The 26,775-nt window shown below is 45.4% G+C and overlaps 6 protein-coding genes and 1 non-coding gene across 7 annotated transcripts; 2 read left to right on the forward strand and 5 right to left on the reverse strand.

Annotated features, from left to right (window-relative positions):
- The first annotated feature begins 694 nt into the window (after positions 1-694).
- On the forward strand, positions 695-2,890 carry LOC100838422 (transcription factor MYB30). Its single transcript, XM_003577406.4, has 3 exons — positions 695-1,092; positions 1,191-1,320; positions 2,030-2,890. The coding sequence occupies exons 1-3, from the start codon at positions 954-956 to the stop codon at positions 2,601-2,603; spliced, it is 843 nt and encodes a 280-aa protein (XP_003577454.1). The 5' UTR covers positions 695-953; the 3' UTR covers positions 2,604-2,890.
- A 490-nt stretch (positions 2,891-3,380) lies between these two features.
- LOC100838733 (actin-related protein 2/3 complex subunit 5A) lies at positions 3,381-5,550 on the reverse strand. The gene is made up of 4 exons (XM_003577407.4): positions 5,327-5,550; positions 5,168-5,240; positions 4,978-5,078; positions 3,381-3,793 (listed from the first exon to the last, which is right to left on the reverse strand). Exons 1-4 carry the CDS (start codon positions 5,425-5,427, stop codon positions 3,658-3,660), a joined length of 411 nt encoding a protein of 136 aa, XP_003577455.1. The 5' UTR covers positions 5,428-5,550; the 3' UTR covers positions 3,381-3,657.
- A 218-nt stretch (positions 5,551-5,768) lies between these two features.
- On the reverse strand, positions 5,769-8,593 carry LOC100839036 (EEF1A lysine methyltransferase 4). Its single transcript, XM_003577408.4, has 7 exons — positions 8,398-8,593; positions 8,206-8,302; positions 7,965-8,106; positions 7,774-7,856; positions 6,555-6,689; positions 6,301-6,405; positions 5,769-6,152 (listed from the first exon to the last, which is right to left on the reverse strand). The coding sequence occupies exons 1-7, from the start codon at positions 8,451-8,453 to the stop codon at positions 6,027-6,029; spliced, it is 744 nt and encodes a 247-aa protein (XP_003577456.1). The 5' UTR covers positions 8,454-8,593; the 3' UTR covers positions 5,769-6,026.
- A 50-nt stretch (positions 8,594-8,643) lies between these two features.
- TRNAE-UUC lies at positions 8,644-8,717 on the reverse strand. The gene has a single exon. It is a non-coding gene; the product is annotated as a tRNA-Glu (tRNA).
- A 3,203-nt stretch (positions 8,718-11,920) lies between these two features.
- Positions 11,921-12,695, forward strand: LOC100839341 (phytosulfokines). The gene is made up of 2 exons (XM_003577409.4): positions 11,921-12,196; positions 12,315-12,695. The coding sequence occupies exons 1-2, from the start codon at positions 12,065-12,067 to the stop codon at positions 12,465-12,467; spliced, it is 285 nt and encodes a 94-aa protein (XP_003577457.1). The 5' UTR covers positions 11,921-12,064; the 3' UTR covers positions 12,468-12,695.
- A 467-nt stretch (positions 12,696-13,162) lies between these two features.
- Positions 13,163-17,684, reverse strand: LOC100839640. Its single transcript, XM_003577410.4, has 3 exons — positions 17,051-17,684; positions 16,757-16,944; positions 13,163-14,767 (listed from the first exon to the last, which is right to left on the reverse strand). The coding sequence occupies exons 1-3, from the start codon at positions 17,511-17,513 to the stop codon at positions 14,081-14,083; spliced, it is 1,338 nt and encodes a 445-aa protein (XP_003577458.1). The 5' UTR covers positions 17,514-17,684; the 3' UTR covers positions 13,163-14,080.
- A 6,205-nt stretch (positions 17,685-23,889) lies between these two features.
- LOC100823397 (disease resistance protein RGA2) lies at positions 23,890-25,386 on the reverse strand. Its single transcript, XM_003575912.4, has one exon. The coding sequence runs from the start codon at positions 25,384-25,386 to the stop codon at positions 23,890-23,892; it is 1,497 nt and encodes a 498-aa protein (XP_003575960.1).
- Positions 25,387-26,775: the final 1,389 nt, after the last annotated feature.

The raw sequence follows: 26,775 nt of genomic DNA on the forward strand, positions 1-26,775 counted from the left end.
CTCTTGTCAACTTTCTCGCTGTCACCGGCAGCGGCAGGCGTCACAAGCTAGGACTCCAAAATTGACGTAAGCGCGATGCCATGCGACGCATCCATATCCGTCCGTCCATGGTTTTAATTTTACCATGCACCTGATAAAGCTTCACGGACCAGTGAAAGATCGAGCACGAAGGGACGTCGATCTAGCTAGAAAGAGAAGAAAAGACGGAAGATCACACGCACGTACGCGTCCTAGCCAAGGAGCCAACCTGTGCGTGCCAGCTGCTTACATAGCTGACCGACCGATGCGCACGCTCGCTCGCTCTCCTCATCAATGCCCAAGAAATCAGGAGAGAACATACATGCAAGGCAGCGCAATTACTCCCCTCATGAGCTCCCCAGCACAAAAAGGAACCCTATACACAGATCATTGGTCCATCACAAGTCCTCGAGCAATACGTCAACCTTTCATGTGGGAAAGAGAGGAAAGCCAAAGCAAAATTAAGTCTCGCCACACGTGATCTCTCTAGCTTTCGTTCACCCAAAGAGATCCATCGACCCGAGGAGAGAGAGAGAGCGAGGGAGAGGCTGCTGGATGCACCCTGGCTGACTTTTGCATTGGAAAGGAGAGTTAGCAAAGGAGAGGGGTTGCATAATGCATATGATATGAGGTCGTGTAGTATATAAGCACTATTGAGATCACATGCAGCCGGCCGGGGAAAGCTAGCTAGCAGCACGCCGGAGTGGGGTTGGTGTCTTAGAATAAAAGGAGGCCACTAGCAGCAGGGAGAGGCCGAGAGGGCTTTAGTTCAGAGGTCACTGTGCAGTTGCCATGGCCGTGCAGCTATGCATGGTCGTAGCCTGCTAAGTACGTAGATATAAGTATACCCTACCCATAAGTACACGTATATATCGATATATACTGTTCAACTAGCTGTAAATCCATAGTTGGCTATATTAGCCGGGTGGAGATCGATGGGGAGGCCGCCTTGCTGCGACAATGGCGGTGCCGGGGTCAAGAAGGGGCCATGGACGCCAGAGGAGGACATCGTCCTCGTCTCCTACATCCAGCAGCATGGCCCGGGGAACTGGCGCTCGGTGCCAGAGCACACCGGTAGGATTCTTGTTTTTTTATCTATATATGTGGAAGGTGACATGTTGTTGGCGTGTTGCTGGTTGATTTTATTTTGATGTTGGGTTGGTTTACTTTAGGGTTGATGAGATGCAGCAAGAGCTGCAGGCTACGGTGGACCAACTACCTCAGGCCAGGGATCAAGCGAGGGAACTTCACCCCTCATGAGGAAGGGATCATCATCCACCTCCAGGCATTGCTCGGCAACAAGTGAGAATCCAATCATGGCATATATGTGTCTCATCGATCGTGATTATTGTCCTAATATTTGAAAGCTTAATTTGATCTTCCTTGGGGGCTCGATCGTATTACTGCACTCTGATCTGAAGAAAATAAATATTGACCAGAGTGAAAGGATTTTTGTTCAAAATTAAATTGATCGTGGTTAAGGGACTTTTGTTCAAATTTATCTATCCAAGAAAGAGCACAGTACCAGATACGAAGTTCCAAGAACAAGCTGTTGTAGAGCCTGTTTGAATTGGATGAGTGGTTTTTCGTGTGAATTTTATTATTTAGTTTAAATTTCAAATAAATACCAGAGCCCCAACATCTCCTGGGATTGTGAGTAAGCTTCAGCATCTAGTTCAACTTTGAACTAAAACACCAAATCTCACAAAAATACCCTTGATCCAAACAATCCCTACAGATATTGCTCTGCAAAATACTTCACTACATAAACCCCATATTTTCTTACATTTGTGAAGTGTTAACTTCATTAAGCCAACCCTAACTTTGTGAAAGACTCATCCGAACCTTCATATCTGCAACAGTCAAATATAAAACTTTCCCCATGCCTTTGTTGCTTTGCATACAATTTTTCGAAAAGGAGGATAAGCACTGGCATCTATGCACGCAGCCATCAGTTTTTCACTCATATAAGTTAACAAACTGGTGTCTTCTTTTTCATGTGAATATTCAGGTGGGCAGCAATAGCCTCCTACCTGCCCCAAAGAACAGACAACGACATCAAGAACTACTGGAACACGCACCTCAAAAAGAAGGTGAAGAGGCTGCAACAGCAGACGACACATCCTGCAGATCACTCCTTCCAGCAGCAGACTACCACTGCCCCCAATGCAGCTTCAGCAACCACCAGCTCAAACTACTACAACCCCATCAGCAGCAGCAACCTTGAAGCCACCACACAAGCCATGGCCTATCGCGACACGACACCAGGCAGCGAGGTCACCACCATAGGCACTGTCTCCAAGCTCTTCCAGACATGGATGGCAAAGGCACCACCGCCTGCAGTAGCACAGGACTACAAGGCTATGGTAACCATGCAGGAGTTTCAGCAAGATCAAGAGGCCCGTCCTGCAGGTTTCGTGATCACTGGTGACATAACCAGCCATGGGGAGGCAGATCAATCAGCAGCCGCCACCTTCTCGCTGCTCGAGAATTGGCTGCTCGACGACATGGCACCTGGACAAGCCGCCATGGACGGGCTCATGGACATGTCTGCTAGTTGCTGTGCAGGCCCCATCATGTTCTGATCATTCTCTTAATCTTAGATTTGTTTAGCTACTGGTTGTCAATGACCATGTGTTTCCGGTTCCAAACCGTTGTGTTTCCTTTGGGGGAAATATCATGGAAATAATCCCCAGTTTATTTGGAGTAACTTATGTCAGTCATTAGGGGTATAATAAAAGGGTTTAATATCAAGGTATTATTTTCCCAAAAATAATATATTTAGATATTATTTAAGCTATAACTTGGTTAGCTAATATATTGTTGTCAAGACTTTTTCCTGTGGAGTTTATATATTCCTGTTTGATGTGTATTATAACTATTTGGGGAATGCTCTGCAATGTTGAACCACTAATTCAATGTGCTAGGTTGCTATAATGATTTTCAAGAACCACAAGCAATTTTCTTTCGTGTGAACAACACATTTGGAGAAGAAAGATGAGTTACTAATATTTTGTGTAGCAATTCATTCAAATAATACATTAGGAGGCAGTGTACAGCTATTCAAGTACTGGGATGCCACATTCAGTAATATTAGCTGCAGAGCTGTGGGGATGCAATCAAGCAGTAATACAAAAAACGAAAAATTTCGGACAAAAAACAGAATTTTGTATCAAAATAAATACTTTAATACCAAGATTAGTAGTAGGCCTACATAAGAGGAGGCATCACAAGCAGCAAATTGAGTCAAATCTGAAGAACAAGAGGGGCAGCATTTCTACTTCTATCGGAGCAGGTTAACAATTCAGAACAGCAAAGACATCTGGTCCAGACTTCCCAAACCATCCTGACGGGCCAGTATATGTTTCAATTTTGATTGGAATAAAAAAAGAATGACGAAAAACAATGTTCCGAAGAGGCGAAGATCATAATTCATGGTTGCACATAAACGGAATACGACATACTTCTAGAGTACTTTAGCCACTAGTAAGGCACAACACATCAATGACTATCTGAAACAGCACCAGGTGCCAAACTGCAAAGCGAACAAAAAGGTTAACAACAATCATCTACACAACATTATCCCGTACAACTAATTGGGGCAAGCTTTTTGTTGTCTACCCTCCGTGAAGGTGGAGCTCATACGGTGTTTACAGTATCAGCAAGTGACCGCAATATACAACCTAAGCCTGCTTTCTCCGTCAGTTTCTCATGAATTTTGAGGCACTGGTCACATGTTGGCCGGTCACCCGTAGACAAACCTCTGTAAAGGTACCTATATTGCATCGGTGTTTAGAGACAAAACATATGCAGATTACATGATTGCTATATATCGACTAACACAAAAAAATTGCAGCCAAAAGAGTTCCATAAGCCCCAAAACAAATGCGCGGATTTAAATTCGCAGAGAGCAGCAGCACGAACGGCACCAAAAATCGTACATTGACAACAATTTCAGAGAAGTGTAAATAAGCGAAACATGCGAGGAAAATGTTATATTGCCAACTTAGTTGAATGATAAACCCAAGGAGAATGGTATTGCAATTTCTACCAAACATGAGTAAAATGGATACAGGTAAGAAGTGGATATGCCGGAAAGCATAGGAATGTCTACAAGTATCATGTGAGATAATGATGGTTCAGTAAACACACTGATGTAGAAACACTAAGATAGAAAAGTAGTATTTTAGTATATGCAAGTACATGCTCGTTCAGCTAGTCAAATACTCATGGAGTCTTTTTTTTTTTGTGGGTCAAATACTCATGGAGTCTTTGGCAGATGTCAGAAAATTATAAAATTAATCCTCGACCTGTATACCATAGAGAGAACAAATTGAATTCCTTAAGAGTTAGCTTGTATGCCAGAAACACCATTCGGCACACGAGCTTCAGTGGACACTATATCTCAAACATGACAAAATTCACATTTTCGGGTTTTGAAAAATCATAAAGGAAAACTTTGGATGTACATATGAGCGTGTGTTATGTATCTGCAAGGTTTCGATACGAAATCTTGTTGATTTTGAGCTACATATATGAATCCAGACAAGGTCTGTGCAAAATAGATGCCATGGGTAGCTATGTGAGGCTGCTAATGCTGATCGCACACTAACGAAATCAAATACTCGATACTAGGTTCATCTGACATATCCATGAAACAGCAAAAATCATAAAGACCCAGTTTGGAATCTGAATCATGAAAAGGGTGCTCAAAAAGATTGGTCATGAGAAGAAATACTTAGGCAATTTTTTCCGCAATTAAGTCAAGGCAGATCAAAACATCAATTGCTATGTTATCAGGAAACATTTGGAATATGAACGAGGAAGTAATGATCACCACCAGTCAAATTCCAAACAATGACATTACAATGAAGTGTTGGCACAGTAATTTAATTTGACAAAATTAGGATAGTTGGATCTTGGAAGCAAAGGAAGGGGATTAGGAAAGGAGGCTCTCACTTCATGAGGATGTCGTAGTACTCGGGATCCAGCGAGTTGAACATGCCGTCGATGTCCCTGATAGCCATCATGGCGCGGTGCACCACGATCCAGTTCGCCGACTGCGACAAGATCAGGAAACCAAAATTTCTTAGACATTCCATGGAAGAAAGGAGACCACGTAAGACGACTCCCCCACAGCAAAACGAACCTTGCATCGCTCGTCGCGGGTCTTGAGGGGCGATCCCTCGAGCGCCGTCTTCAGGGCCTCCACCGGCTTCGACCTGCCCGCGCGGCGGAGTAATCAGGGAGCAGCGGAGGATTCGGGATGGGGGGCGGGGGAGAGAGACAGGGAAGGGAAAGGGCTTACTGCTTGAGGTGGGTCTCGATCTTGCGGGACTTCTGCTCGATGCGGCTGATGATGGCCTCCAGGTTCTCGTCCGACTCGAGGTACGGCGACGACGAAGCCATCTCGCCGGCGACCAGGAGGGCGCGGTGGTGTTGGGTCTGGTTGGCCCGGTAGGAGTCGGCTTCTGTACTTGTGTTTCTCTGCTAGTGTTCTGTTCTGTCGGTGTTGTGCCCAGTTCTACCTGATGGCCTAAATCAGTTACACGTTACAATTGCATCGTCTTTGGAATTAACAGAGGTCGTAAAACAGCAAAGTAACACAAGTATGTTTCTATCAACTGAATTTTGACACTTATAATCCTGAAACCCTCGATGCCATGTACAGTCAACAGTTGGGATACTTGGAAGGACCTTTTTCTTTTCTTTTCATAAATATGAAATAATTCGTTCAGAATTCAGAGAAAGATTAACAACGGGAGCAAGTGTAACTTTGTCAATTCTGATGGTACAAAGATCCCTAGGATGGGCAATTGTCATCACATCACAAGGTATGTAGATGCATCTGTTCCAAGTCAAACAAACTAAGTACAAATATCACCGTTCAAAAAAAAAAGAAGTACAAACATCACTGGAGGCTAACTGGATGACCAATGCTAAACTCCTGACTAATCCGTCCCTTGCTGTGTTAGAATAAAAAAACTCGCCTGTCAAGTTATTACAACTTACAACTCATCAACATTTGTGAGAAATATGTAATCCTCGCTTTCGAGCTCTTCATGAAACATATTTATGCTTGGAGCAGCAGGTAATGCATCTTGGGGACCATGGGACTCTGCTGACCTCTTTCCCTAGGAGATTAAAACCATCGGTTAAGTACAGTTGAGATGAAACTGAGCAGTGTAGAAAACTTCTTTAGTGGAAATCACAGCGTCTATAAGAACAAAAAAAGCTACGTAGCTCAAGTGAAAATAAAATCAATTTAGTGGCCGATTAAACCTTCTGAAGGCTGTAGAAGAAATAATGGAAGCCATCACCAAAGGTGCTCCACTTGACAGACCATGTAAACCCAGGTGCTTCAAAAAATCGACGTCGGAAATGTGGCTGCCAAGTACAAAGTATAACATTGAGAAAGATAATAAAAACCCAGAAGGGATATCCTGGGACTATGCAATCAAAGGAATTTGACATACAGGAGTGTTGACAAGTGAAGAGCATGAAAGAGGGATTCAGACAGTCGGAGTCTCCCAAACCTGTCCAAAGGTAACTGATACAAATATGCCGCCTGGCTTCAAAACCTTGTGGATACCTTCAAGCATTTTCATTACATTATCCACCGTTGTAGGATTGGGGTTCCATGGGTCACCACTGTCCACAAACAACACATCCTGCCAAAAGGATATTCCTGCATTAATTCTACTCCCTCCGATCCTAAATTGTTGTCAAAATATTACATGTATCTAGACGCTTTTTAAGAATAGACACATGCATATTTGGACAAATTTGAGTCAAGAATTTAGGATCAGAGGGAGTAATAGACATCACCAAATCGTAATGCTGGATGGTATGACAGTGCACAGGTGTTAAGAGTCAGAAAACATCATACTGAATTGTTTTTAAAGTATGCTGGAATTTATGAACATGATTGTTGGACCAAGTCATTTTCCAGTTTGTGCAGCAACGCTAGCAGCAGCTTCATCAGGTAATTGTCCAGATAACATTCAGATGAAATCACTTGAATGGTTCTTCATTTTTTGTTTTCTGTTAAAGACATCTGCACAAGACTTGTTGCATTTGAATATCACACAGATGAGTTTGTTAACTCAGTTGCCACATGTTAGCCTTCTTTTAACCAGTTAACATGTCCTGGACTCCTGGATACAGTCGGCTTATCTTCCTGTGCTTGCCTATGACTTTATGAATGAATAATTGAATGGTCATTGTGATATACTCAATCTGCTCCATATTAGAGCTTTTGGCAGGCTACTATTTTAGCTTGCCAAAAGGTTTATAATTTGGAACAGAGGGAGTATCAGTTATACAGTGGCATAAATAGATAGCTCTATGTTTCTTCTTTTACAGAATGATGAACCTGGGTAGTTGGTAGAGTAGTATATTACCTACGACAAATAACCTATGCACACTTCATGCTGCAGGTCACATTTCTTTGGCAGAATGCCAAATTGAAGGTGTAAAGTAAACAGAATGGTGTTTAATACACACTTCTATGTAAAATTGTAAACAAATACAGCTAAAAGTTCAGAAGGAGAGAAAATTTTATTGTCTGGACTTGTGAGAGAACATCTTCAGTTTTCAACAGTAATATAGTCACTAAGTCATATAGTGGATGCTCTAAAGTCTAAACTTAAAATAGTTCAGATTTCTTGAACCGGCATTTGAAATCTAAAATTTCCTTGTTTAATCTCCACTGGCAAGAATTAAGAAACACATCAGACGTAGCAACACACGTACCATGGTCCCTTTCTCGATCACGAGGTCGAAGCTCTCGCTCTCAAACGGCAGGTCAAGCATGTCGGCCACCACCACATCCACACCTTCAGCAAGCACAAGGCAATTTCTCGCTCAAACAGTGGCGCCATTGGTAACGAACAATGCAGAAAGTGCATTCCTGCATTTTTGGTAAGCACAGTCGGTGAACTTACCGCTGGTGCCCTGCTCCGCCAGGCGGTCGCGCATCCTCTGGACAGCGACGGGCGAGAGGTCGATGCAGGTGATGCCGCCCGCGACACCCTCCCGCAGGAGCTCCTCCCCGAGCCGAGAGTTGCCGCAGCCGACCTCGAGAACCTGCGCACAGCAGATCGCAGCACAGTTCAAACTTACAAAACTCACAAATCAGGAGTCCCACAAAAATCATCTCAGGAATTGGGTGGGGGGAGCACGAACCGAGAGCGAGGGGGAGAGGAGAGGGACGAGGAGGTGGCGGAAGTGGGAGAAGTCCTTGAACCACTCGTAGTGCTCCTCCTTCCCGAACCGCTCGTCCCTGCAAAGCCAAGGCGGAGCTGCGTGAGAACGTTGCTCTCTGCTCGGGTCAGAAGAACCGGAAAGCAGAGATGGTTGCAAGGAATAGGGGGCGACCAGTAGGAGGGGTCGAGGTAGGCGGAGGCGGTGCACGGGGCGACGTCGTCCGCCATCGGCGCCAGGGAGCGTAAAGCTTCGCTGCCGGCCGGCGGCTGGAAGTGCGGAGGAGCCTGGGAACCGACGACGAAGGCGGCGGTGGGCTAGACGAACCCTATGATGGTGTGGGTATAGCCGTCTGATGGAGATTGGGCGGAGATTAGCCGTACTGAAGCTTAAAAAGAACTCCATACGGTTAAACAAAATTTCCATTGCCGGGATTTGAACCCGGGTCGTCTGGGTGAAAGCCAGATATCCTAACCGGACTAGACGACAATGGATTTCTGCAACAAAATATCTTTAAAATCTGTTAATCCCAACTTCCGTGTTACTCCTCCCATATATTAGGTGTCTTGGTGAACGCGAAACTACGACACTTCATGTGTGACCAGGGAGTACAGTGCAACGTGCTTCAGAAGATGCTTATATAATTAAACTGGGTAAAGCATCGATGCTTATTTCTAAACCAGAGTTGCCTAGTTAGGACAAAAATCGGGTGCCACGCCCTATCCTTACAGCTTGTATGCTGCAGATGCCAGTCGGACATGCGAATTTGCTTGCATGCATGTGTTCCATTAAGAAGTTACTTGAATCCATGTATTAGCAGACCAAAATACCGGTAGCATTTATAAACTTAGAACTTCAAACATATTTTTAGTGTATTTACTCTTAAACAGTGTGTCTAATTGAATGATTGTGTTCATCTTTGACTTTCTTTCATCGAGACATCAAAACTAGATCTTATTTGGTTATGCGTCCACGATATTTTTTTTGTCTTGAAAGTTGCCACGCATCCGTTTATAAAGCTGCCATCGATCATCAGTTTACAAACTTACCACGTCTCAAGTTTCTTGCCGTGTTTTTTATTCTAGATATGTCAATGCCGGAGTTTTTTTGGCTTGTGTACATGTGTAAACACGAATATATGAAAGACCCTACAACGTGTATGTTAGCCAGTGCCTTCTTGTTATACAAAAGAAGTTGTCACCATAGTGACACTATATTGACCACACATTTGGTACATAATTGCCACCAAAATCTTGATACTCCGAATGATTTTTTTTTTTGTGTGAACACAAATATATGAAAGACGCTGCAACTTGATCTCTCTGTTAGCCAGTGCCTCTAGTTATTGATTTTGATTCGGACAACTGTTTGCAGTATAAAACAATTTGAAATTTTCAATCAACTTCGACTATGCTAATGTCATCTTATTCTCAGGTGCACCCACTCATTTCATCTTTTTTCCCATATGCGTGCGTCCCGGAAAATTATGGATGGAGGCACTTTTGTATTTTTCATGTAACATGAACGACATGACAAGTTGTTTCAGCTAGATAGTGTCTCTGTTTCACTCTTTGGGATACTAGGTTTCAATATGTCTCGTCATTATGTTTTTTTTTACGGAAAGCTTTAGGTCATAAGACCTATAGCAAATTAAAATAAAATATTATTTACATCAAAAGCAAAGAAGAGCCACCTCGTCATTATGCAGACCAAGAATTTATTAAAACTAGCAAAAGACCCGTGCGTTGCTACAAAACAACGATAAATGTATTAAGATATCAATTTTAAAGTTTGACGTTTCATGAACACACATGCCTACAACCATTACCATGTGTTTATCTGTTGTGAGGCTATGCTCCGGTAACTGACCACCCCATCTCTCTGACTCTCCCTCTGCCCCATCTCCTGGCCGAGGGCCGCGCAACCCAGCAAGAGGCTTTTTTCTTCGTCTTCCTCCTGGCATACGACCACGAACTAAGAAGGCATGCAGACGCAGGTGCAGCCATGGTGTCGCGGGTTTGAATCCCACCAAATCAATCGTTTCTCTCCGAATTAAAACTAGGAAACTAATCCCCACTGATTGATGAACCGATCATGCCCATAAATTCTTCGTTTGCCATCCTTTTGATCTTCCTTTGAAAACATTCAGTAGATTATTGGTACGTAATGAAAATAACTAGCTACACATTTAGACCGTGATGTTTCTGTTAATGGTGATCAGTACATGTACATACATAACTCACTAACCGAGTTTGAGATGTAATTTGAATGATATGTTGTTCTATGTCCTTGTACAGCTCATGCTCTAGCCATTTTAACACTCTCTTTATTTCCAGTAGTCTATATAGTTACATATTTTCTAGAAATATCTCCACATATTTATCGTAAAGAGATCAAGTAGATATTTAACAGAATAAACAAAACTCTTTCTCGTTATTGCTACATTAACAACGGTAAAAGAAGTATCAAATAGTACATCCATTTTATATGCACATCCTTCCCTTGAAAAATGTACATATGAAATAGATTCTTTCGGGGGAATTGTACCCCTAGTGCTTTATTTCCCTCAAAAAATTAAGGATGTTTCCAAATCTATGCTCGGATTTATTTATTTTTATCCCGAAGGATCGATATTGACGAATAATGATTGTCCCTACTTGTGAAACAAATTAGTTGAAGCCGAGAGGAGCACAATTAAGTTTTCGAAGTTTAATTTCCACTAAAAAAACTCGAAGACCAGGGCTGCAAGTTCGGAAAATAGATTCCCTCCTCAAAATTTTCTCTATTTCGTCACGACCTCATTTTTGTACTGGTTGGGGGCCGGGGGTTGACGATGTATATAGGTAAATCCTTCATCTTCATGTACGAGAAAGGGACTAAACATGAGTGAGGAAGCTATCCTCTTATATGGTTGATGATCACTCAATTAGGGAGAATTACCCCTGGCTGAAGGCGGTTCAACAGAAAGATTGAATCCCACCGACAAGAACTCCAGGAAGATCCCGAGTTGGTAAATTAGGCTAGTTTAGCTACTCTTTGATTATTTCTCAAGAGAGCAAAGATTAAAGCATGATGTAGGCCATTACCCTTCGAGGGGGCTAAACTGGGGTAACTCGGTGTTTAGAATATCCTTGAAGAGTTGAAGTCGTACACGGTATCCTCTCGTTGCGCCCACTTCCTATACCCTTCCTGCAACTCTCGTTTTGCAGGATCTCGACATGAAGACCCCATATGCTTAGAAGGGTCGTCGGCATGTTGTTTGGATGGTCCAAATATATGCTAGTTGTGGGCTCATGTTGTTAACCAGCATATATAGTGAATATCAATAGGAGTACTTGTAAATTTTCTTCCTATCTTCAAAAACATGATATTTTTAAATAGCATACATAATATAAATAGTCCACGAATTAAATATTCTCCCTTTTTTTAGTATGCCGTCTTATAAAATAAAGACGTTTCCCAAACCCGTGTATTATATCAATGAATCCATAAATTTAATTATTATTTTTCAATCATGTTTGAACAAATGATCCAAATATAGTTGGACTAAGTTTTGGTCAATATTTTTTAAGTGTGTTCTGGTATTTCTAGACGGAGCTATGGACAGATAGGTAGCAATTTCTAGTTGAAAAGTTGAATAGCCCCAAGACAATGCATGTCAACCTAGCTACATTTATGCGGAGGGTCTTATTCAAGAGTCAAGACCACCCTTGCTCTACCTCCTCCTCCACTCCCAACGCCTCAACTCCAAACCAACACACACCCATAAATCCACAACACATAACCCCTCTTTTTCCAGAAGCAGCAGCTAGCTAGCTAAGCTTAGTATCAAGCTGCACCCATGGCGCCACCGCTACGCCGGCCATACGCCTCTCTACTGCTGGCATCTGTCCTGCTCCTCTCCCTTTCCTTCTACCACGCAGCGAGAGGCGCACGGAACCAGGCTGCAGCCCAGCACCGCCATGGAGATCAGGTATGTATATGTTACGGAGTATGTTCTATCGAGCCTGCGTGTGTGAACCAAATTCACGCAAGAGATCTATCGACCAAAGAATCGAAGCTTAACGTCTGCTCTATGTACGCGCATGCAGGTGGACCTGGACACCGGCGACGAGGATGCCGCCGCGGTAGACGAACGGTGCGGCGGCGGAGGAGGAGGAGGGGAAGTGGAGGAGTGCTTGATGAGGAGGACGCTGGTGGCGCACACGGACTACATCTACACCCAGGGAGGGAACCACAACTAGCACATATATGCATGCAGCCCCTCTGCATATATGCAGTGATTCCATCGGTTCATTGCTTTGTTGTGATTGAAATCATCGTATGTGTATGTACAATCCATGGGCAATTAGAGTTATTTCTACGAATGTGTTTTCATCAGAGAGATATATATTACTGGCATTTTGTTTTTGGGATGAATTGGGGTGCTCAGCTGTATACTAGTTGGTGAGGAATCTTGTTGTCTTGTTGCTTGTCTGGTCCAAGGGACTGTTGGCTTGACACTTGAGTAAGAACGCAGGAAAGGATCTAGCTTGTAGTTGTAGGTACGTAATCCAGAACAATGTTGTCCCCTGTATGATTGCTCAATTTTCAGAGATCATTTTCAACAAAACATGGAAATAATGAAAGAGCACGAAAGTATGACTTACATGTTCAGAAACAGAAGAAATCCAAATTCGAATCCATGAGAACCTACTCAGGACCTCCTGCTTCCTTCGTATACCTGCTCCTACGTATAGTACATTTCTCCCGTGTATGGACACACACTTGTCGATGCGGTATTGGCCTTGTAGATGATACATGTGACCAGTGGGGTCAACCAGAGTCAAAAACACAATATTGACTTACGAGACTTCATGCTACTAACAATAATGGAGCGATCGCCAATCATGCACTTCACATGTTATGAGATGCACTTTGTTTGGCACCAACCTAATGCTACCAAGAAGAAAGGCAGTTTCTTTTTAGAAAAAGTCACTACGAAGATGATTTCAAAATGGACGGAAGGTAGCTGCAGTACGACAAGCTTGTGACTCTTGTCCTGTATATCATGTTCATAGTACAAGGAGCTGACTTGTTGTCACATGAATGGAGAAGAGGTATAGCCCAGCTGAAGTGTCAAGCTCACCTAAAACATTTTCTTTCCAACGTAATTCCAACTTGGTCACTGGATTGAGTACCTCGAAGTGAATCCTCTGTTACTATGGATCAAGCAGCACGGGCCAGACAAGTTTAATAGGATAGAAACAACGAAAATATGCTGAATTCTCCCAGAAAATCTGTTCATGAATTGCCAAGCTTTCTGTCTTCTCATATACTTTAGTCAAATCTTGGATTTGCATGGATGCTCAGTAGTACTCGCTCCGTCCCAAAATAAGTGCCAAGAACGTAGCTAGACAAAATTGCAATACTTACTTTGGGACGGAGGGACTAGGATTTTAGCCACAGCACGCACATATGATATGACAAGAATCGTATTTCTTTTCACTGAACATAATACAAATCCGTCATCATTGTTGAAAGATACATTTTTGAGCCTCGGGAATCAGGGTGTTGATCCAAATCTCAAAACGCAGAAGTCTCTGCCCTCTACACACTGTACTGTACCAAAGGCACTGGAACCACGAGATCAGTTCAGTAAATTCAATTCTGGTAAAGTGGGGCTTGGATTGCGAAGCCAATGTTGGCATCTACTGCCTACTGGGCACAGAGATGATGTCAGAAAAGGAGCAATTATCTGCAGTAGCAGTTGGTCGCAGCAGCACCATACAGTGGACATAAGCCAAGCTGATCCTATATACATGTGGGATCGAACCGGATGCTCAAAGACAGGTGATAGTCAAGCTCGCCAGTGATGTCATGCTGCGTCATCATCTTCCTCAAGATCACTGAAAGATACATCCTCATCGTCGTGTGCTATTGGGATGTGCATATTTCCCGGACCACCTGTCTCCTCTTCCAACCATTCATCCCCATCACCTTCGCTGTCATCATTATACGTCTTCTGAACGACAACTCTTGATTGACCTAGGTCATTCGATGGCTGTTTCCGTTGATCTTTCATCAACGGAGAACTGTCTATTGATGTCACAGTTTGGTCATTTGCTACAGCAACTTCTGTAGTGAAGTCAGGTGTGCTTTCTTCGATCCTGGATTTTGAAAATTCAGTGGCATCTTCTGTACAGAAAGCATGAATGCTTTCGTCCATCCTTGATTCTGAGCACTCAGTGGCCACTGTAAATACGGGCACAAGTTGTACAGGTACACTGCCGCTGATGTTATCTGACGTAACAGCTCCAGCGATGCTGACTGTATCTTTTGCTAGCACTTTCAGATCAGCTGGTTGACGTATACCGAGGTCTATGTTGCTAAAAGATGTGGCCCTCACCAAGGCATCTTGATCTTTCAATACGCCAACCACCTCTGCAAGCTTAGGTACAGTACCCTCTGCACTGCTGAAAGGCACATCTACTGTGTCTTCATTGCTCTCTAACTTTTCCTGATATCTCAAATCTTCTGACAACTTCTCTCTAGCTTCCAAAATCTGAGATAAGTCAAACATAGGACATAAGACGTCTGGCAGCAAACATTGTAATGAAATGGCAGATACCAACTTTTTTATGGTGCAACCATGAATAAATCAAACGGTGACCATCATGACTTTCGATCTATTTCTCAAATCTGAAGCATGCATATGAGCGTTAAAATATCCTAAACTACTGTAAACCTGTAATGCTTGAACTTCAGTACTATTCGGTCTCATTCACAAAATTAATGTTCCAGCACTTGTAGAGCCAGCCTGTTCAGTTTGGTACAAATGATTGGTTCGCCAAATGGACGCAAAATCAAGGAATGCCAAATGTGACAGAAAACAAGGGCATTTGCAAATTTTGAAGCCAACCAAGTGCAAGCAACACAATTTTGGCTTATCCAAATGTTTGCAAGGCTTTGGTAGCAAAGCAAAGAGGTCCAAGTGAGACAATATAACTTGACTAGTTGTGCCACTTTAGTTGTTCAACATTTTCTCTTGATTCACTTTTAGTTCATATCCAATATTTCAAATTCATGTAAAACATCACAAGGGAAGAAAATTAAAAGGTTAAAATGGCATGGAACTGATACCATTTGACAAGGAAAAACAAGTACAGAATAGATAAGTCGGATTGTATCTGCCCATTGTAGACATGGAACAGAGAAACAGAACACTTGACAAATATGACTTAAGACTAGAAGTCGATCCATGAATACAACAATACGTACTCAATTGATCAGTATGTTAGGATTCAGTGGCAAGTAACAATCGTAGTGAATCGCTTTGGCCAAGTTAGGTGACTTTCAAACTACAGGCCTATTTGAACGGGATGCACAAATTCCATTGAAAATTGAGATCTGGAATTATAGAGTAAACCTTGCATATATCTAGGAGTTTTGGATAGATAGCATTGTTGGATTAGAGCTAAACCAAAGGGACTGAATGAACAAGTAAACAAAAATAGTCATGCTAGGCTGCTAGCCCTTCTCATTAACTGAACTTGGCTTAATGGTTGTCTTTGTGCCCCTCCAAAACAGCCTTAAGTATTTCCCCCAGCAAATAGTCCTAGAACCTCGCCACAAAGAGAAGAGAGTAAAAGTTCACTAATATAGCATATCCATGATACTATACTGAAGCAAAGTCTGAGTGGATGCACTCGAGTTCAGGATAAAAGACTATAAAAACTTTGTTACAGTCAGATCAAAGATACTTAAACCCTTTTCTTTAACATTGTATTATTTGAAAAAATGATTATATATAACAGAATTCAGATGAAGAGTGAATGTGGGAGGATGCATTTGTTAGCATATTTGCTCGTTATAAGTGTAGGGTTGGGTAAGCTTAGCTCTACACAGCTGAGATGTTCCATAACAGGCATGTAAGCACAGAGCTTAAGAATGTTGTGAGACTTTGGTTATTGACAATTGTATTTTACACTTCCCGAAAGCTGAGTAGTTCACACTTGGTATTTTAATGTGAATACTGAGAGTTGATGTGAGACTGAACTGACAGTCAAGTTGTAAATAAGACATGTCCTGACATATAGAGTGGTACTCAACAATAAAAATGCAACGATAATCAAGTGAACAGTTCCCAAACTACTACAAAGTTTCAAGGATGCAAACTATTATCTCACTCATTTAGAAGACGCCACATGGTTCTGCACTTGCTTCAGAAAAAACTACGCCGCAAACTGCCTCTACACATCTGTGATGTGAAGACATGCTGCGATTGAACATGACTGACTTTCTACACACCAAAGCTGATGTGCTAGAGGAATCAAATCAACACAGCAAAATTTATCATAACCTAATTCCAATCCCTTGTCAGTTGTCACCACAAAAACTCCATGATTCCTAAATTCAGCAGATGTCAAAATATGCCACTAAATAATAAATGCATTATAGTGTCTCCTTAAAAAGTAATCCCCAATTCCCCACAGCTAACAGAATCGTATACCATCGTCACCCTCAAGTGAAGCATTATATCAGGGGAAATCACCTGCGGAGTTGAAAGAAGTTCAGCGTCCTCCTTTGTGAGCTTAGAGTGCAGCAGCACGAAGTATATCATCCAGAAACAGGCCTCGCTCATGTGGCTCGGGCAGAGCTCGATCCTGAGATCGGCCAGCTCCGGCGCCATGCTCTCGACTGCCAACGCGTGGTCTTGCTGCGCATCAGTCATGTCGAAATCTGCACTTAACCAAAAACGCGATACATTGTCACAAATCAAGCAAAGTAAGCAAGTGGGATTTACGAAGACAATGGGTACTTAAGAAGTCCCCCAAAGCGCACGAACCGTCCGAGTAGGCGTCGTCAGCGAGAAGGGGGAAGTCGAGCCAGAGCTCGGGTCGCATGGCGGCGTCCCGCGCGAAGGCGACCACGTCCTCGGTAACCCCCGCGGCATCCGCCTCGCCCCAGCCTTCGTCCGGGGGCAGCAGAGAGGAGGCGATCTTGGCGAGATCCGCGACGGCCTGGCGGCCCGGGAGCCGAGCGAGCCCTGCGCGGAAGCGGCCCGCGATCTCAGCCGGGTTCGGCGCGCGGGGTGAGCCGCCGCCGCCGGGAGCGGGCGGAGCGAGGAAGGAGGCGAGGCCCTGGAACCGGTGGGCCAGGGCGTCGGTGAGCTCCGAGAGGTCCTCGCGGACGCCACGAGGAGGTGAGCCCGGGGTGGGGGACGCGGAAGGGCGGGGGTCTTCGCCGTCGGCGTCGGGTTCGTCGGGCGAGAGGAGGGAGTTGGCGATGGAGCGCGCGAACCAAGACATTGCCGGCGGTGGCCGCAACAGCGGGGCGACGACGAGCAGTATGCGTTTGGCTGAGCTTGCCTAAGATCGATGCCGTGCGCTGCGCCGCTGCCTCGTCGCTGTCGGGTGGAGTTTTTTTTTTTTTTAGATGTGTCGGGTGGAGCTTGCCTAAGGGCTAAGAAAGAGTAGAGTATACTAGAGTCATCTGCAGTACTCCATCCTAGATAAATTCGTACGTAGCCAACAATTTATGATGATGAGTATTTAATTAACCAAAAGTTGGTTAAAAATCGTAATAAACGTTTGCGACTTCATCATGAAATTTGATCGAACCAAGGACCACATTGGCCGTGGCCATCATACTGTCAGCGTCCTAAAGGCAGGCTAGTCTTCTCTTTAGCAAGATGAGCCGGCACCGCGGCCCACGAGAGCGAGGCAGATTCCTAAAAAGCTTGCAGGCCCAGAATGGCTGTTGTAAACTTGTAACTACTTAAACCATCTCCTGTTCGTAGAGAGGTTAGGATTTGGCAATTGGCATTTGGCTTCGGCTAACTTGTATGGATTCGCTGTGCGGGTGGATGGGTGGATAGTCATAGCGAACACAACTACTTTCCAATTCAAATTCTCTCGAGATTCCTGTTAGATCTAGCCAAATTCATCGTTTCTCGATCGGGTCCTCACAATCTGGTATCAGAGCCACCGATCCTGGAGATTCCGCGTCATCCCCACTTCACCAGGTTTCGTTGTCGCCGGCGGGAGGAAGCCATGGAGAACCTCACCGCCAACGCGAAGGTACTCTACGATTTACTCAAGGATGGCCTCACGGACGAGATGGATCGCAAGTACCGCGACCATCAGGACAACATGGTCCAGGCCGTCCGCAAGATGCTCGACGAATCAGCGGGCAAGCTCGATAACCTCGACGCCAAGGTCGACGGTCTTCGTGATGAGATCGGCAACGAGATCACTCCGATCCGCATGGAGATGGACAAGGGGCCGCGGCCCGATACTTCCTTGAAGAGCCCAGGATCGACGTCCGCACGCGCTGCCACGAGCTCCGACAGTGCCGACAAGGGCAGTGGTCTCTACCGACCGCCTCCTTTTCGAGGTACGATCGACACCACCCCCGCCAAAATTGGTTCCCCCTTGATTCGCCTCATTTTGATCATTCTGATGCTGTGGGATCGGGACCGCGAGTGGAGCTTCCGCGATTCGATGGCACGAACCCACGTCTGTGGTAGACTCGTTGTGAAGACAACTTCTCACTTTGGGGCACTCCATATGTGTTGTGGATTCAATTCGCATCAGCTCGGTTTGAGGGTGCTGCTGCACGTTGGCTGGAATCTGTGCAGCGTCGATATCCACGGGCTACCTGGGACGAGTTTTGTCAGATGTTACAGGCTCGATTCGGGCGGAATCAGCATCAGTTGTTAGTGCGTCAGTTGTTTCATATTGCTCAGGTTACTACCGTAGTGGATTATGTTGACAGATTTTCTGAGTTATTTGATCAGTTGGCAGCGCATGAGCAGCTGCCTGATCCTCTGCACTATCTGATGCGATTCATTGATGGGTTGAATCCTGCTATTCGCATCGCTATTGACCTTCAGAAACCAGTTGATTTGGATGCAGCTTATGAATTGGCTTTACTTCATGAAGAGTTGGGGGATGGTACTACTGCCAACAACGTTCCTTCAGTTCAGCGCAAGGCAATGCCACTTCCTTTACCACCACCTCCTGCTCCAAAACCTCGCCCAACTGATGAACGCAAAAACACTGATGAACGCCGACCCATGGACGAAAAGTGGCAAGCGCTTCGCAACTATCGCAAGGCTAAGGGATTGTGTTATATCTGTGGCGTGCGTTGGTCTAAGGATCATCGCTGTCAGCAGAATGTTCGGCTACATTTTGTTCAGGAGTTGATTGAGCACCTGCAATTGGAATCCGTTAGTCTCTCTGAAGATGTTGTTTCTGGCGCACCAGGGCAGGTCTATGTTTTATCTACTGTTGCTGTGGGTAGAGATCCTTCTGCTCCTACTTTCCAGCTTGCTGTTACTATACAGAACCATGAGTATGTGTTTCTTATCGATTCTGGCAGTACTCATACATTTCTGGATGTAGCTCATCTGTCTGACTTGCAAGATGTCCAAGCCATATCTCCCATTACTATCAAGGTTGCTGGAGGAGGATTGATCTCTTGTACTCATTCAATTACTCAATGCCATTGGACATGTAATTCTCACCAGTTTGTGTCTAACATTCGGCTGCTGTCATTGGGTGATTAGGATGGAATTTTGGGTCTAGACTGGTTGACTCGACATAGTCCCATGCAAGTGGATTGGGCCCAGCGATGGCTTTCTTTCCATCGACATGGTGAACTTGTTACCTTGCAGGGTGCTTATCCTGCTAAATGTGCATTCACTGTAGTCTCTGTGTCTGCCATTGTCCCTGTCGACCCTGTTCCAGTTCCAGTTGAGATGCAGGAATTGTTGGATCAATACGCCTCAGTTTTTGCAACCCCTGAAGGTTTACCTCCCAGGAGCAGTTATGATCATATGATTCCCCTGTTGCCAGGCGCTCGCCCAGTTACAATTCAACCTTATCGTGTGGCTCCTCATCTTAAGTGTGAGATTGAAACTCAGGTCGTTGATCTGTTGAAAAGTGGCATGATTAGACACAGTTCCAGTCCATTCTCTTCTCCTGTGTTGTTGGTTAAAAAGAAGGACAAAACTTGGCGCATGGTTGTGGATTACAAGCATTTGAATGCTTTGATAGTTAAGGGTAAGTATCCTTTGCCTGTCATAGATGAGCTTCTTAATGAACTTTCTGGTGCTTGTTGGTTCTCTAAGCTTGTTTAAGGGCTGGGTACCATCAAATCAGATTGCCCCGGGGAGGAATTTAAGACCGCATTCCAAACTCATAATGGACATTTTGAGTTCACAGTCATGGCTTTTGGACTTACTGGGGCGCCTGGAACATTCCAAGGTGCCATGAACACCACTTTGGCTTCAGTCTTAAGGAAGTTTGCCTTGGTCTTTTTCGATGACATTCTTATCTACAGCAAGACTTTTGCAGAACATCTGGTACATGTGGATAAGGTGATGCAACTCTTAGAACAACATAATTGGAAGGTTAAGCTTAGCAAATGTACCTTTTCCCAAGAACAGATTGCTTATTTGGGGCATGTGATCAGTGGATTTGGGGTTGCTACAGATGATAGTAAAATTGAGATCATTAGAGACTGGCATGTTCTTGTTAATGTTAAGGAGGTCAAGGGCTTTCTCGGTATCACTGGCTATCATAGGAAATTCATCAGACATTAGGACATCCTTAGTAAATCATTAACCAATTTACTCAAGAAGGGCACTGTTTTTGTGTGGACTCATGACACTGAAATAGCTTTCAACACACCGAAGCAAGCAATCATTAATGCTCCAGTTTTGCCCCTACCAGACTTTATTAAGATGTTTGTTGTTAAAACTGATGCGTGTGATAAAGGAATTGGTGCTGTGCTCATGCAGGATGGCCATCCACTTGCCTTTGTCAGCAAATCATTAGGGCCTCGCAATCAAGCTCTATCAGTTTATGAAAAAGAATACTTGGCTATACTTCTTGCTGTCGAACAGTGGCGCTCTTATCTGCAAGTGAATGAATTCCTGATCAGGACAAACCAGTAGAGTTTGGCTCATCTTGATGATCAGCGCTTGCATACTGACTGGCAGAAGAATGCTCTTACTAAAATGATGGGACTTCAATATAAGATTGTCTATAAACAAGGAGTGAATAATGTTGCAGTTGATTCTTTGTCTCGGCGACCTCAGGCTGAACCCCACCTTCTAGTTGTTTCTTCTATTCAACCAACTTGGCTTTCTGACATTATTGCTAGCTATGAACAGGACTGTAAGGCTCAAGCTCTTCTTCAGCAGCTTGCTGTGGATACCACTTCACATTCTACCTTTTCATTGCAGAATGGCTTGTTGAGATATAAGGGCAGATTGTGGTTGGGCAATGTCCCTGATTTACATCATAAGATCTTCCAAGCTTTTCATCTAGTTCCATTGGTGGTCATTCTGGGTTCCCCGTTACATATCGGCGTGTTAAATCCTTATTTGCTTGGCAAGGTATGAAATCTTACCTGAAGGACTGTGTTCAATCTTGTGTTACTTGTCAGCAAGCTAAACCTGAGAGGGTGGAATACCCTGGTTTGCTCTGTCCCTTGCATATTCCTAAACGTGCTTGGGAAACTGTTTCTATGGATTTTATCACTGGTTTACCTGTGTCTGGTCGTTACAATTGCATCTTGGTTGTCATCGACAAGTACACAAAGTATGCCCATTTTATTCCACTTCGACACCCATTTACAGCTCAGACAGTGGCAGATGTCTTCATTGATTCAGTTTACAAACTTCATGGCATGCCCGTTAACATTATTTCTGATAGAGATCCAATTTTCACTAGTCAATTTTGGCAGTCTCTTATGAAGCACACTGGTACTGACCTGCGTATGAGTACCACTTACCATCCAGAAACTGATGGTAAGACTGAACGTGTTAATCAGCAGGTGGAATGTTATTTGCACTTTTTCATTAGTGCTCATCCCAAGCAATGGTCTCAATCATTATCTCTTTGTGAGTTTTGGTACAACACCAACTGGCACTCTTCTCTGAATATTTCTCCTTTCGAGGTTTTGTATGGTCATGCTCCTTGTTACTATGGCCTCACATCTGACAGCGCTGTTGATAATGTGGATGTTCACCATTGGATTGATCATCGTAAGGTTATTCTGGCTTCTGTCGATCAGCACTTGCACAGAGCTCAGCGGCGTATGAAAGTTCAGGCTGATAAGAATCGTACTGAACTACACTTCTCAGTGGGTGATCGAGTGTTTCTGAAATTGCAGCCCTATGTCCAAGCTTCTGTTGTTCATCGTTCCAATAACAAGTTGGCTTTTCGTTATTTTGGGCCCTATGAAGTGATCGCTCAGATTGGCTCGGTGGCATATCGTTTGGCATTTCCACTTACCAGCCGCATTCATTCGGTCTTTCATGTTTCTCAGTTGAAGCAGTGTCACCCAAGCATCAGGTATTGTCTCATCTTCCTCCAGATGATCCTGCTCTTCAAGTACCACTTCAAGTTTTGCAGAAACGTGTTCGCCAAGCTGGCCATCATACAGTGGTGCAAGGCCTTATCCAGTGGAGTGGCCTTCCGGTTTCGGACGCTACCTGGGAGGACATTGATTCACTTCGTCAAGCTTTTCCGCGTGCACCGGCTTGGGGACAAGCCGCTTCTGAAGAACCGGGGGATGTCAGCGTCCCAAAGGCAGGTGAGTCTTCTCTTCAGCAAGATGAGTCGGCACCGCAGCCCACGAGAGCGAGGCAGATTCCTAAAAGGCTTGCAGCCCAAAATGGCTGTTGTAAGCTTGTAACTACTTAAGGCATCATCTGTTCGTAGAGAGGGTTAGGATTTGGCAATTTGGCATTTGGCTTCGGCTAACTTGTATGTATTTGCTGTGCGGGTGGATGGGTGGATAGTCATAGCGAACACAACTACTGTCCAATTCAAATTCTCTCGAGATTCCTGTTAGATCTAGCGAAATTCATCGTTTCTCGATCGGGTCCTCACAACTCATTCAATTCACGCAGTTGGAAGAAGATTTTCGTTGAGGTTGCATGTAAAAGTCATCATGATCACACAAATATTCCCTCCATCCTAAATTAACTGACGTGGATTTGTATAAAAATCTATACAAATCCACGTCAGTTAATTTGGGACGGAACGAGTACTACTTTTGAGTTAGCAACACCGACTTTCCATATCAACATTCAAGAATAGAGACTCTGTCTCTCCGGGCACGCGAGCTTGCATCGGCCCATGCCAAACAGTCGGACACCCCTCGTTAGCAGGAAAAAAGACATTGGTTTTGAAGAGGAGCTTCAGAGAGTCGAGCGACGTCAGGAGGTATATTTTTTTTTCTATAACCTTTGTCCGATAGCATAGATGGATATCCGCGGGTAAAGGTACCAGTGTTTGATTTGATCGTGCAGTTATAATGCAGCATATTTTTAGAAGCAAAATCACATTTCTCATAATCAACCCAATTAAGCAGCAGCTCGGCATAAACAGAAACATAAGATTTTATCCTATTTACATAACTCCAAACCCTTGGCTAATAGGGGTTTTACAGGAGGAACACTTCTTTATGTGGTGGTGGAATTGTGTCAGGGTTTCGACTGGGTCAGGCAGTGCTAATCTTTTCTAAAATAAAAAGATAAAAATGTTTGGATCTGGTGAATGTCAAATGGAAGACAAAACAGAGATTTACACTACATCGGACTAGGATTACGCACAGGCCGATGACACGTACGTACCTGTTGGCTGTCAGTGATCAGTCACCGGAGAATTACGCACTCATACGCACGGTCTCGCACACAACCGTGTACCGATAGTTGGGCGGGCACGCCGACTCCCACAGCACGACCCGCATCTCAGCCGTCTCACTCTCACCGCCGGCCGGAACGACTCTTCCGGCGCGGAGCAGGTGCTGAACATCAACGGCGGGGGGGAAGAACTCATCCGAAGGCCCACAAGACTGAGAAGCGCACTTGAGCTTGAGCGGCGTGGGGAGCACCTTGATCACCATCCGGGCGATGCCGAGCTTGGAGAAATGCTGCCGCTCGACGCCTCCTCGCAGAAGCATCGCCGCCTGGAACCGGCGCACGACGCCCAGCATGGACCGCCAGAACCGCTCGTCGAGGTTCGACCTCAGGAGCCCGCCGAGCACCTTGGCGCCGAAGAAGGACCCGTGGAGCGCCGCCGCGATCTGCCTGCCGAGCACGGCGAGGCCCGGGGGGTAGTGCTCCTCATCCTCCGGGACCGGGCCCAAGGCGAGCGACCTGAAGAAGTACCAGTACTCCTCGCGCCGCAGCGGCTTCACCCTCAGCGGCTCCACGGTGCCGAGCTCCGCGACGCGGTCGTTCTCGCTGACCACTATGATCCTGCTCCCGTTTGCCGTTCCCAAGGACGCGCACACCGCAACCCATGCCTCCTCGTCGATGTCCACTTGGTACGTGTTCTTGATCACCAGCAGGTGTCTCCTCCTCCCTGACCCTGAGACTGGTGCCTCATGAAGCAGGTGCCCGCCGCTCCGAAACGCGCCCAGCACGTCGTCATGGATGCAGCGCGAGCTCGCAGCGAGAAGGGACCCGTACGAGTAGAGGATCACGTCGAAGTGGCGGCGCACCCTCGGGTCGTCGCAGACGTGCTTCACGATGGTGCCCTTTCCGACCTCTGGGCCGCCGACGACAGGCAGGATGCCGAGACCGGCGTCAGGACGCGTCAGGAAGCCGATGATGCGCTCTCTCTCGACGAGCCTGCCGAACATGCACTTATTGCCGTCGGAGCGAAAATTGGTGGCCCGCGGTATCGTTGGGCAGCAGGCAAGTAGCTGAACGAAGTCCTTGAGGTCCGCCGTAGCAGATTCCAGGCTCGCCAGCACAAGACTAAGTTGGACGACGACCCGGCCGCGGCCGTCGTCGTCGTCTCCGGCTCCGGCGGAGACGGTACGGCGACGCTTCATGGGCCGTGGTCTGACCAGCAGCCCATCGTCGTCGTCTTGGCGGTGCCTCGCAGAGTCAACGGCAAAGTACGCGCGGTACATGCCGTCCATGAGCTTCTGGAGCCACAGGAGCAGGCTCCGCTTGTTGCCCATGTGCCGCTGCTCGGCCTCGTCCACGACGGCGTGGATCTTGAGAGCGAGAAGCTCGAGCCTACTGGCCGGCTCCACCCAGCTGCAGGACGACGTCCTCCTCTTCCCGTATCGCTCTATGAGGAAGGAGATCAGCCTGCTCACCAAATCCGACATGACAGCTGGGGCGACGAGGTCCTCGAGCACCTTCATCTTTTGTCAAAGGTGTGATTTGTCTAAACTTTCTAGCTGGGGGGCTCAACCATGCATGCTTCGGGATCGAGCAAGGTGAGTGGATCAAGGAAGTGAACCAAGTGTAACACGATATTTATACACTTATGCCACTTCTCCGCTACCTGAATTTCTATGAAAATCACGGTCACCTAAGATTGGACACTACTGAAAATAAAACACAACGACATGTTTTGTTGGGACTTCTTTTTTTTGAGAAAGTTGGGACTTCCACTTGATTGGACAGTTTTATATCTAGTCAAAACAGAGGTAGTAGAAGACAACTTACGAACAACCTCTTTCATCAATCATATTGTGTTGCTGAGCGAAGATACCGTGTGGACTAATGTAGACTCAAGAAACTAGCTGCTAGACTACAAAAGTCAAATCAAATCATGAGATTCCACGACACAGGTTATCACTAGACTTACAACAGATAGACCAGCCACTCTATTATTTTACCTTAAAGCATCTCTAGCCGATTGCGGCGAAACTCACTCCCTAACCTAGATCGCGGAGACAATCTCCGAAGCGCGTCGCCCGGCGGTGGCGACGACGGGGCTTTCCCTTACTCGGTGGCGATCTGCGAGGTGGCCTGACCTCGGATCTCGGCGCATTCATGGCGGCGGAGGCGGACGGCCGTGGCCCTGTCCCGCAAGCTGCCTCTTGGTTCTCGCGGCCGCGGTCTGCTCCTGCAGCGGCGGAAAGGGCTTGAGGTCGGTAGTGCGGGTTTGATACCAGGGGAAACCTTGGTCGGTTTGCCCAACCATGACAGCGGACGACGTCTCCCACCTTACATGAGAAGTCTTCGATGTATTTTCACAGTACCCTTGTTTCAGGTTCCCGGGTGAAAACTGTAATGGCTAGTCTGGCACCCACCGTTTGGGACTAAAATTCTAAAATCCATTTTGAATTTCAGAAACGAACTTGCTTTGTTGGCACAGAATTGGTCATAGAAATTCAATCTCAGATTTTATGAAATCACGCTATAGCTAACTCCAATTCCTATCTAAAAGTCATCATTTCTCTGAAATTATCACTCACTCTACAAATCCATGTGGTATACAAACATGATTTCTGAACCCGGAATTCAAATTCAAACAAATTAATCCTATCAAAAATTGGATTTAAATGAAATGAATGGATGTATGCCAAAAGAGCTGTAAGTCTTCGGACTGGGCGACGGTGGCGCTGGCGGCGTCATTATCCCCCTTGGGGACGCCGTTTGGGGAACGTTAGAAATGCGGGTGTTGGGGTCTTGGTCGGCGGCTGGGCGCTTGCCGGTCGGTGGTTTTGGCTTGCTTCACCAATGTCAAGCTTGGCAAGTTCTATGCTTCGTTCACTGTCCTAAAAATGAAAATGGGTTGGTGG

The sequence above is a fragment of the Brachypodium distachyon genome, chromosome 4, assembly GCF_000005505.3.
Source record: "Brachypodium distachyon strain Bd21 chromosome 4, Brachypodium_distachyon_v3.0, whole genome shotgun sequence".
In the NCBI taxonomy this organism is placed as follows: Eukaryota; Viridiplantae; Streptophyta; class Magnoliopsida; order Poales; family Poaceae; genus Brachypodium; species Brachypodium distachyon.

Excerpts from the sequence above, each read along its gene's own strand:
- LOC100838733 (XM_003577407.4), bottom strand. The coding sequence starts at position 5,427 with ATGGCTTCGTCGTCGCCGTACCTCGAGTCGGACGAGAACCTGGAGGCC. Across the intron at positions 5,241-5,326 it reads ATCGAGACCCACCTCAAGCA|GTCGAAGCCGGTGGAGGCCC; the intron begins GTAAGCCCTTTC and ends CCGCGCGGGCAG. Across the intron at positions 5,079-5,167 it reads CCCGCGACGAGCGATGCAAG|TCGGCGAACTGGATCGTGGT; the intron begins GTTCGTTTTGCT and ends ATCTTGTCGCAG.
- LOC100823397 (XM_003575912.4), bottom strand. The coding sequence starts at position 25,386 with ATGAAGGTGCTCGAGGACCTCGTCGCCCCAGCTGTCATGTCGGATTTG.
- LOC100839640 (XM_003577410.4), bottom strand. The coding sequence starts at position 17,513 with ATGTCTTGGTTCGCGCGCTCCATCGCCAACTCCCTCCTCTCGCCCGAC. Across the intron at positions 16,945-17,050 it reads TGACGACGCCTACTCGGACG|ATTTCGACATGACTGATGCG; the intron begins GTTCGTGCGCTT and ends GGTTAAGTGCAG. Across the intron at positions 14,768-16,756 it reads AACTTCTTTCAACTCCGCAG|ATTTTGGAAGCTAGAGAGAA; the intron begins GTGATTTCCCCT and ends GACTTATCTCAG.
- LOC100839036 (XM_003577408.4), bottom strand. The coding sequence starts at position 8,453 with ATGGCGGACGACGTCGCCCCGTGCACCGCCTCCGCCTACCTCGACCCC. Across the intron at positions 8,303-8,397 it reads TACCTCGACCCCTCCTACTG|GGACGAGCGGTTCGGGAAGG; the intron begins GTCGCCCCCTAT and ends TTGGCTTTGCAG. Across the intron at positions 8,107-8,205 it reads TCCTCTCCCCCTCGCTCTCG|GTTCTCGAGGTCGGCTGCGG; the intron begins GTTCGTGCTCCC and ends TGCTGTGCGCAG.
- LOC100839341 (XM_003577409.4), top strand. The coding sequence starts at position 12,065 with ATGGCGCCACCGCTACGCCGGCCATACGCCTCTCTACTGCTGGCATCT. Across the intron at positions 12,197-12,314 it reads AGCACCGCCATGGAGATCAG|GTGGACCTGGACACCGGCGA; the intron begins GTATGTATATGT and ends ACGCGCATGCAG.
- LOC100838422 (XM_003577406.4), top strand. The coding sequence starts at position 954 with ATGGGGAGGCCGCCTTGCTGCGACAATGGCGGTGCCGGGGTCAAGAAG. Across the intron at positions 1,093-1,190 it reads CTCGGTGCCAGAGCACACCG|GGTTGATGAGATGCAGCAAG; the intron begins GTAGGATTCTTG and ends GGTTTACTTTAG. Across the intron at positions 1,321-2,029 it reads CAGGCATTGCTCGGCAACAA|GTGGGCAGCAATAGCCTCCT; the intron begins GTGAGAATCCAA and ends GTGAATATTCAG.